Below are 11,147 nucleotides of genomic sequence, written 5' to 3' on the forward strand. Positions count from 1 at the left end.
AAGCAAACTACAGGAGCAACCTAAAGAAGAGAAAACAGGGGAGAACGAGGCTGACAAGGGCATCAGAACAATGCAAAGGCTTCTGTAAATAGAAGAAAATACTCAGTTGCAAGGAAATTTTGCAATATTGCAAGGAAATAAGGTAAAAGCATTGGAAAAACCAGACTGAACACTTCAGAAAGTCTTTTTTTTTAATACTTAAGGAAAGAGAATAACTGGAAGAAACTGGCCTGGGAGAGCTGTGGCACCTCTCAGGTTAGAAAAATGTCAGGAATGGATACAAGGAGACAAATTCTGCTTTGTGAGAGAGGCTGACAGACCTACTGTTCTGTTTTTAACAAAGAAATCCTATTCCTCAACTAGATCTTGGGACTAAATGGAATTAGTCAGTACCTTTTTCCCAAGCACCTGGAAAAGGTCATCTCTCCATAAGCCACTTAAAGAAACATAACTCCATGTTCTCATTTCTATGTTGTTATGGCACCCATTACGTTCACAAAATGGTTTCAACCACCACACTGAAGATACAGCAAACACAGAAGTTACCTGAGAATAACTAGCACTAGAGACTCCAGCTGCTCTGTGCAGTAAAAGTGAGTTCATTCACAGGTGCCTGGTCTCAGCAAAAGCAGAGCAAGATCACTATTACTGTGAAACATCTGATATCTTTTAGGGTTCTCACCTTAATTTTCTCCACACTAGCTTGTTCATCTGTTCATCTTGATTCTGGGTAATTAAAGATGTCTGTGTGTAGTTGTGTAGGTGTATATGAATTCATAAATATATCTATAAAGTATGTAAAACGTGCACGTGAAGTTTGCATGCACACAGCCTAGGCTAAATTAAAAATGGAGCTTTTCAACACAAAATATTTGACAGAATTCCTTCTAATTACAGACTTTTACCTTCACTTGAAGACGATGTGTCTGTTTAATGACAAGAATATTCAGTACACTTACCTCCTCCAGGGGATACATCTCTCTCAAATATACATAACTTGTACCCAAAGTTGTCTTCTAATATCATGGGTAATATCTTCAAAGCAAATTCTCTCTCTTCTTCAGTGGGAGAAACACAGTCCTTCAGGTAAGATACAAATGCATCATATTCTTTTCCATCTGAAAAGAAATCCCCAATTGTTGTCTCGTGAGCAACCACTAGAAATCCAGTATTTGATTCACCATTCTGGGTTTCAAAGTTATTGACTCAGTAGCAGACCATCTAGAAACTCCTGTTCTGGAGTGGCCAAGTCCAGATTCTTGGGGATCCTCCCTGTAAGCCAGTGTATGCACGGATAGGTAACATCAACAGAGATAAATAATGCTGGCAGGCATAAATGACATCCACCCACTACACAGAAATCTCCAATCACTGCAGTTTATTCAGGCTGATCCAAGCTGATTTAGAGACTAAGGAGGGCTAAGAATATCAGGTACATACGTATAGCAACTTCTTTCACAATTTTCAGAAAAATCATACGTAGAATTGGGTAACCATCAAGCTTGCTCCTTAAGTGAAGGTCACAATGCTGCTGCCTGGTAAGATACTGGTAGTGTGCTCTCTCTGTGCATTTAGTTACAAACCTGCAAACATTGCAGTGGCCTCTACAGTCAAAGAAGCATTTTAACCTGCACCTCACCGAAGGGCATCAGTGAGGTGAAAACAAATTCCTGTCAGTTTGCTTGTCTAACAACTCCAGAGTGCTCATCCTCTTTACAGAGAGGTAATTGTAAACTTCTCCACCTTCATCAACTTTTGTGATGAAGAATGTGGCAGAACAGAATGCATCTGAACAGCATCTTCCTTCCACTACCTCCTCTGAAGGCAGCTTCTTCACTGTGTTTATCTGCTGTTAGTAGACAAAACAAACTCACTTTAGCACCAGACCATCACGCTTTCTTTTATGTTACATATCCTTTTCTGTTTCTAGTCACAAAACTCCTGGATTTATTTTTTTCTCCTCCTCAAAGACAATTGTTTTATAGAACCTACCAGGACTATTTTTTAATCAATAGACTTATTTCCATGTCAGCATTAACCAAGTCATACCTCCAGCAGTGTCATCTCTTCTGCATATGTCCCTGTAAAACAGAACTAAGTCGACTCTAAAGAGCACACAGACAAACACCACAGCTACAGCAACACATGGAAACAGGACAGCAAAGACCATCCCCGTTGTAAATACGTGCACAGGTAGATCTTGGGTGTTCTCTGTAAAACAGAAACCCAGGAAATGATAGCCTTAGCAAAGAGTATTTTATTACAAGATTACCATATTCAATACCAACATTATCTTAAAATCACGTCCCAAAAAATCACAATGTTGATGTGAGTCCTTTCCTGCTAATACTTCAAGCACATATGGATGCCATTTGTTCTGAGATGGAGAACTACAGAATGTGGATTACTCTAAAAACTAGAGAAATAGCCTTGCATGCATTCACACACCCTCTACACACATAAATGAACAGTATGTGGAATCAAGACTGACAGTACAGATCCTGATAGATATACAGCATATCAAACTGGGGGTTATCCAGTTATAATCTCCACTCTAACCATAGAATTGTAGAATCATAGAATCATTACGGTTGGAAAAGACCTCTAAGATCATCAAAACCAACCATCACCCAACACTACCATGACCATTAAACCATGCCGCCAAGTGCCCCATCTACACATTTTTCTAACACCTCCAGGGATGGTGATTCTACCATCTCCCTGGCAGCCTGTTTCAACGCCTCACCACTCTTTTAGTAAAGGAATTCTTCCTCATATCCAATCTAAACCCCTCTGGTGCAACTTGAGTCCATTTCCTCTTGCTCTATTGCTAGGAATGTGAGAGAAGAGACCAACAGAACATCACTACAACCTTCTTTCAGGGAGCAGTCGATCTCTATGGCCAAGATCTCTCTTTATTCCTTCTTTCTCTAATCTCTTTCAGACTTTTTTTTTTCCCCCCCTTAATTATTACTCTGCTGTCTTTGTCTTTTTAGATCCAAATACAGAATATTAACCCTTAAATCTTTCTGAAGTCTTTATGAAGGCACTGTCGAGTCTTGCTCACTGTACTCCGTATTTTATTTGCTTTATTATACACACCATCTTTTGACTAGTCTATTTTCACATATTTTGCCCCAGTAAAGTATGGAAAGGCCTAGGAGAGATGGAAAATGAGAAGGGAATGCTATTGACATCAATATCCAGGCTGTCTGGACTATAAATGCAAAGTACTACTATATGGTAGAGGTCAGCTTTCCATAACTGCAGGGATAGAGTCCCTGACAGGAGAGAAACCATCAAATCAGGGATGGAAAAAATTGACCTTTCTGGGAAAAAAAAACCAAAAACAACCAACAAAAAGCAATTCAACAACAAAACACCACCTCCCTAAAAACAAAATAAAATTTTCAAAACAAACAAAAACCCATGATATTTTAATTTTAGAAGGAGCTACTCAATAAACAGTGATCCAAACAGCAGACTCTGGTCTGCACCAAGCTTTGAGTAGTTCACCTCCATGTTCCCACCACTCAGATGAGTGGGAGAGCAGATGGAGCCCTGCCATTGGATCTAGCAATGTACTGCCCATGGGTCTGTCAGCCAGAGCAGAGCTCAGCCTCCCCAGCTCTGGCCACGGCAGCGGTGGCTGAACGATGGAGCCCTCCCACGGCTGCCCCAGCAGACAGCAGGAACTCCTACTGCCCCTATTTCCAAGCAGGAGGGATCACCCAGGGGGTTCTTAGGTCCAGCACTAGATGGTCCAGGGCCGTCAGAAGCATACAGACACATCTGGAGAGATGTTCTGAAATCAGTACCCTTCCCTCAGGGCTGAGAAGGCTGGCATGGTTGATAATTATGTATGAGAAGTATGATTCATAGACTATACCATACCTTTTTTCAGTTTCACTATTTTTATTTGTGTTCTGTCATCAGCTTGAAATATGCAGGTGAAATTATGATGCACATTCTCTTCTGTTACTTTTTTAATCCGTAGTAGCCTTGTGACATAGAACTTGTTTCCCAGACTGCAACAAGAAGTCATGTTAGCAACACTATCTGTCCAAAAACCTACAAGCTGAGAGGCAGATTTTGAGGAAGAGGTTCTAAAATAACCTCAGGTTGAGGTTTTATTGAATTTGCAGTGCTAGAATGTGCAGGACATTATCACATACAAACAAAAGTGCAGTTTTTTCAGGAAACCTACTGTAATCTTTTTAAATCTTCTTCACATACTGAAGGTTCATTCTCAGGGATACCTGTGCATTCTTTTGGAAATTCTTGATTATGTAACCAGTAGAGATTGGCATCATCTTGCACATAATAACCCAAGAAACCTGTGCAATTGAGTATCTCTTCTTTACCTAAACAAAGCATGACATGAGAACATCAAGTTAGAAGTAGCACTCATGTTCACAGTGCAGTAAAGCATCAGCTTTCCAGGCAACATATCCCAGGAGCTGTGCTCCTTTCTGGACTTCACAGACCCTGCACGATGTTTCATAGGCGTTCATAGAATCATAGAATCATTATGGTTGGAAGAGACCTTCAAGATCATCAAGTCCCATCATTAAGGCAGCACTGCCAGGTCACCACTAAACCACGTCCCTCAGCACCACATCTACACATCTTTTAAATACCTCCAGGGATGGTGACTCCACCATTTCCCCAGGCAGCCTGTTCCAGTGCTTGACAGCCCTTGCAGTGAAGAATTTTCCCTAATATCCAGTCTAAACTTCTAAACTTGTTGAGTGTTGTGGTTTAGCTTCAGCCAGCAGCTAAACCCCAGCAGCCACTGGGCAGGGCAGTAAGTAACTGGAAAGGGGAACTACAACCAATTCATTATAATAGCTCAACAATACACTGTGATTCAATGAACCCAAAACCTGTTAGAGCCCTTGCTGAAGTCTCAGAGAAGAAATTCTCATCCCAGCACCACACCTGGAGATCAGCATCATCCTGACTATGTGAACAAATCACTTAAGTCAGCTACTTCGTAGCATTTCAAAACAGTAATTGGAAGTGACAGGAATCACCCCATAGAATCCAGTTAATTACAAGAAAGAGCAAGACTAAAAAGAAACCTGTATGTTTTGGAAAATAAAGGCAGAAGGCTGCAGCTTTGGAGTGTGAGATTTGATGATTTGCAAGGCATTTTATTTTAAACATTGTCATGGAAAGCTTGAGTTGAACAGACCTGAACTTCTAGTATCATCTGTCTTGCAGCTTTCTCTTTTTCACCATCCACAACAGTTATTTTTGGGAAAATATTATAGGAACCATCTAAACAATGACAGGTTTGAAAGACCATGGACATAGCTCATCCAAAACTGCTTTCACTCCTCACCATGCCATCTATCTCATCACACAGCAGGTAGTTCAATGACTTTATCAAAGGCTTTATCAAGGCAGATAATGTATGGGAGACAGGTGGTTCATAATCATTTGATGCTGAACCCTGCTACCTTCTAAGGATTGGGACAAGCACAGTAAGTGGGAAGAACTGTGCAGAAAGGGTGTGATGAGAGATTGGGAAGCAGGAGGCATCATAGGATTGGGTTACTGCCATTGATAAAGGATCTACCAACTGCTGTTTGTAGGAAGGAGAGAAAGAATGTTAGCATCTGAGTTACTGGCTGAGCAACAGAGGTAAATATTATTTTGAGACTTGCAAAGGAAGGACCAGGTAACCAGATGGAAGAAGCACTCAGGCACAGAACAGGAAAAAGACAGGTAAACTTATGTTTTTAAAAATTAATTACAGCCTCAATCACAAAATCCTGGATCCTGTCCAACCCTGTGGGAAGCCTACAGATCACGTTATCTAAGCTACTCTTAGCCAGAAGCACAGTTAAGGTCTTGGCTTTTGACAACATAAGCAGTTCTTTGCAGTAGGGACAGACCTTCATGCTGGCATGGCCAGGACTGTCAGCCCTCACACTTCTCACTATCCTGCAGAATAACATCCTCACCTGCAGCAGGTACTAAGGGGATCAGTCATTACTGCTGTTTACTAAACAAACTGGGCATCTTTCACAGACCACTCCATGAGCTTTGCTACCGACAAAAGAAAGCCAAGGAAAAATTGTTTGGGCAATGTTAGGTTAACAGTTGGATTTTATGATCTTAAAGACCTTTTCCAACCTAAATGATTCTATAATTCTATGGTTTATCATCAACACCACTTCCTTTTGCCTGTCATGGCAGCAAGCTCAGCTTCTCTGTCTGTAAAAGAGTGTACTTGTATATTAGTCATGGAATTTCCTACCTATTGCTGTTCCAATTTCTTCATCACGGCCAACTATCTCCACAGTTACAGTCTCTAGTGCATCTAAAATGCAAAAAAGTATTGTTATTGAAGTAATAACTTACATTCTTTTTACACAGAAAAAAATTACACATTTGCTTTATTTCTAAAACTAAATACATTCCCATACATTCTGTTCTGATTCAAAGAACAACATCTGTCCTCTTGTATAATTAAGTAGTTTAAAACACAGCATGTCCTGTTGATTTTTTTTCACATGCCTATCTATACAGTGCACAACTGACAATGTTTGGAAAGACTTACTCAAAACTCATAGAAAGTTTCTATTACAGCAGCTAATTTAAAAAAAAAAAAAAAAAAAAGTGTAGGGATAACATACTAAATACATATTCCAAAACTGGTAATACATCATATAAACAACTTCTGCTACCAGATTTGACCACCCTTGTCTATATTTATCAAATGATAATTGTAATTTAAAACCTATGTAGTAAAGAGAACCAGAAAGCATGCTTCAACATTTTAGAAAGCTTTCTTACCTTCTTTTACTACCAGCTGAATTGTATTTGTGCTATGATATATCCTTCCTTCATGATGGATTAAAATTTTGCAGGTATATGTCCCAGAGTGCTGCACTGTTAAGGTTTTAAAATCTAGTTCCCGCTCTGTTTCATTTTCATAGTTCTTACAGTCCTGCATCAATAAAGGCAGAAAATACTATTCTGTAACAAGGATACATTCAAAACTTTAAATAAGTTTAAAGTTATTTTTTAAATGATTGCTTAAATGCAAAATTTGGACATTTAAGCCTTTCAAAGATGAGCACAGTGCAATGCCAAGTAAGCATTTGAATATAAAAATATTGTATCAGGAATTTAAATGCACTCATCTATTTTTTTTTTTTAAATGATGGCTTAGGTCTGTACGTGTCACCTGCTTGTGGCCAGAAGTTGTCTAGGCTTATGAGGAGTTTTCAGGTTAAAGAAAAATTCCTCAACAATAGGGAAAGTGACCCTCCTAGAGTGTGACAAGCCTTGGACTCATATTTGTTTATCCTCCCTATCCCCCAAAACAAACTGTGGGGTGGAAGAAATCTATTCAGGGTGCTTCATCCAGTGGTTGAGCACAACATCTAATACTTACAGGTGCTTACACAACTGTCATCTATGCTCTCTCAAAAGCTGGTAGAGAAAGACCAATGATCTGCCTAAATTAAACAGAACTGGATCTGTTACACATTTGGTAAAAAGTGTTCAGCAAGAGCAAAATTGAAAAGTTTTCAATTAGTTTACAAGCACATGCCAACTGTAAAACAAATATCTTGGCACCTCATTTAGTTTCAGGATAATATCTGTATCAGCAAAGTAGCAGCTGGCTAAACCAGCTGCTGGCTAAATCAGCTGACAGACATGTACATCAGATCTTTTACCTTTGCAGACTGCAAGTTTAATAATCATTTCTGATTTACTGATTCCTTTTTTCTAACAAATCAGAAGGCAGAAAAAAACCTCCCTTTTGTATAGCTTTCTAAAGGGTGTTTTCCCAAATAACCTGAGAAATTAAAGCTTTACAATATTTATAGATGCTTCTAAACATTTTTTCGTAATTAATTTTTCCTGCAATCAGATGTTTTGTTTCCATAACCAATGAGTTGAGTGACACTGTTTCAGTAATTACCTTGTACCACGTTATGCTGTCATTTTCATTAACAGACAAATGACTGCATTTCAGTGAATGGCCAGTTCCAGCATTTGTAATTTCTGTAGTTAGATGGTTTTTGTTGAAACAGCTGCTTTTATTTCTTTCCAGTACATTTAAGGTCCACTTTTGAATTGTGAAATTTTGTTTTCCATTACTAAGAAAAAAGAAGAAAAAGCAAAATCAGTTTTAAGGGCTTCTCAAAGGAATGTAGCTTAGGGAGTTACTCAACAAAATACAAATAAATTCTTTACTATATCTTTTAGGTAAAAAAATACATCTACAGTGACCTAATAATTTATATTCCCCTTTATTACTTTTCCACCACCAAAGACGTGTTACTTCCCATAATAGAAGAGGTTACCTGAACTAAATCATCTCTCACAAAACATTTGACAATCCAATTATATCTCTGAAATTTGACAAGACATGCTATATCGACCACAACAAGGGTGCAACAATTCGTGGCATCATACAGTTACAAGTAAGCATAAAAAAAGTTTAAGGACCTAGAATGAGCTAGAAGTTTTACAGGTTTAATCTCCTATGCATTGCAGATAGTCACTGTATTTTGGAAATATTTCTAAACTGCTCAAGTCTCATGAATTGCAGAATGACTTATCTATTCAAGCACGTCTGCAAAACAAGGCATTTTGGAAAGGATTCACTCTGTCTCTCTGTCTGCACTGATCAGACATCTCCAGTAGCTGACCACTCCAGGTTGCCTGGAAGAGCCAGGAACCATTTCTAAAGCAGAGTTATCACGTCCCATGCAGTATTGATAAAAGATCAAAGGAATATGTTTCAAAAATGCCTCTTTTGAGTCTCTAGGAGCTGACCATTGCCCTTCAGATGACTAGTATGTTCTATTTGCATATTTCTCTAAAGAATTAGATTATAGCTGTGAGTTATTTCATTGCTGAATATGTCCAAATATGGGACTACCAAGGGAAAAGAAGCTGGAAGACTTTGGGCATAAGTTTGGTAAAGCTGGCCTAACTTTTGCAAAGCTGGGGCTTAAGAAAAAGTCACATGCTGCAGTAAGTTAATGGGTGAGGTTTCACAGCTAGTGCATGAAGCTCTCATTGTTTACTGAACAAGTAGGGTCTGACAAAGCAAAAGCAGCAGTTACAGAGCACGTCCCTCCAGTGCCAGTCTTATCTTCATAAATATGTTTGAATCTTTCTGTCTCCAAGAAACGGAGGAATCATTCCTAGGAATGATTTTGGTGAGGAGGGCTAAGGGAACAAGCAGTTGAAATGCAGAAGCAAGACTGAGGAGTGTTATCAGCTTAAACATCATTCTTGACTGACATCCCTTTTACTGTTTCTGTTACAAGATTCATAAGGACTATTAGGACATCATTTATGTGATGAATTTAGACCAAGTTTTAGATTTTTTTTTTTTTCCTTTTTCAGCTCACCAAACAGATATATACATGTATTTTGCTCACCCTCTTCACATTGTAGCCCTTTTTCAACTTACACAGGTTCTCCTTGTTCTCCTTACTCACTTGAGCTAACCATTACTCATCATTGCAGTTGATTATCTAAATCAAAACATAGTGGTTTGGTTTCTCAATTGGTTAACTATGGTGTCATAAACAGGAAAAACCTTATCAAAACTTCTCTGTCACAGAGGTACTCACATGGGTATTCATGGTGGGTGGAGTCCTCCTCACTTATTCTTCAACACCACATTTACACATGTAAACCAGAGCAATTAATCACAGCAGTGGAACCACAGTCAATAGTCACCCTTTTAGAGTGCAGTTTACATGACCTATTTTATATGTTTGGTTTAGGACAAGATAATCTGTGTCCCAGAAAAGCCTCCCTCTCCATGACAGTAAAAGTACCTAGGTTTAGCTGTAGACATAAACATTAGGTCAAATTAATTCCACCAAGTCTGTGTGTTTCTTTAGGGATCACACCAGGATCTGAAGAGAGAGGCAATTGCAGATTTAGCCATAAAATGCAGATGATTTTGCTATCTAAATTCAGCAGATGGAAAAAAAATGTTCTAAAAAGCCACACATTCTCCTCATCCCTGTCACTCCATGGAGGTCTTCTTCCATGGTCATATTTGGTGAAATCACTTCAACAACTATGAGAATTTTACCCAAAGTGAATAAAGATATTCTACCTGTTGAACCAAAATCTGATAAGGAGCAGCTCCCTGGAAGGTGACAGAACCATACCTATGCACTCTAAGATGAATTTGTCTTACATAATTTCTAGCTATCTGTCATATACATGCTTTCCAACAGCAAAAAGAATGCATTGAGTTGCACTGTTTAAACTGTTAGTATCTGAGCTGTTGTATTTTTATCCTAATTTTCACTTGCTCAGATTATTTAGTGATAATTTGGGGGAATAACCCCAAATTTATTTTTTAATAAATTCTGTACATTTATTGAATTTATAAGTTTTATAAATTTAATTTTTTAAAAAAATCTGGCTTAACAGCCTTTCAACTCCCCCACCAAACCCCTCAAGCAGAAACAAAAATTAGCTCGACTCAGGAGAGGATACAGGGAAGTGAAAGCCCTTGGAGGATATAGGCCAAGTTTACTGGATACACAGCCAGCTCTTAAGCCTGAGTCTAACATTAGCTGTTTCACTGAAAGAAGCCAGTCTTATCTCAGTATTTCAAACTACTGAAAGAAACTGCCACTCTGCCTTCCAACCTACAATATTAACTCTAAATGCGTGTGTTGACGCTGCTTTCAACTGTTCTAAATATATTGAGGAAGTGAGTAGTATTAGGATCTTAAAATGTATCAAGTGTTTGCCATGGATCTCTGTACTTTCAGTTTTTTTAAGGAACCTCTAGGTTCCCCCAGTTTCAAGGTCACTAACATAGAGCAATCAGATGACCTGCTTTTTTTTTTATTCTGTTTTTTTTCTTTGATAACCACAGGATATAAGCAATGAAAAAAAAAGACACAAATCAGAAATCCTGTCAAAGATGTGTGACACAGTTTTGCTGCTCACCACTCCCACTACAAGTGCATATGAAACCTTTTCAAGAAATGTTGCTGAAGATGGACACACTCAGGCTTACAGGTGATGTCCATTAATTCCTGAATTTGTATCCTAAGTCTATTACACTGACAAACACAGGTGAACACATCCAAACACACGTACACACACTTCAGCTATCTATGCTAAGTCTCAGC

The 11,147-nt window shown here is 38.6% G+C and overlaps 1 protein-coding gene across 1 annotated transcript in view; it reads right to left on the minus strand.

Moving 5' to 3' along the window:
- The window catches only part of IL18R1 (interleukin 18 receptor 1), a 15,931-nt gene that overhangs the window by 1,099 nt on the left and 3,685 nt on the right, over nt 1-11,147 (minus strand). The window contains exons 3-9 of the mRNA XM_008950342.1: nt 7,946-8,123; nt 6,808-6,961; nt 6,269-6,331; nt 4,208-4,364; nt 3,895-4,028; nt 2,050-2,211; nt 960-1,118 (exon numbers count right to left, since the gene is read on the minus strand). Of these exons, the coding sequence (XP_008948590.1) occupies nt 960-1,118; nt 2,050-2,211; nt 3,895-4,028; nt 4,208-4,364; nt 6,269-6,331; nt 6,808-6,961; nt 7,946-8,123 (1,007 nt within the window). The remainder of the gene's footprint in view (nt 1-959; nt 1,119-2,049; nt 2,212-3,894; nt 4,029-4,207; nt 4,365-6,268; nt 6,332-6,807; nt 6,962-7,945; nt 8,124-11,147) is intronic.

This window comes from Merops nubicus, unplaced genomic scaffold (genome assembly GCF_000691845.1).
Source record: "Merops nubicus isolate BGI_N331 unplaced genomic scaffold, ASM69184v1 scaffold14692, whole genome shotgun sequence".
NCBI classification, from domain to species: Eukaryota; Metazoa; Chordata; class Aves; order Coraciiformes; family Meropidae; genus Merops; species Merops nubicus.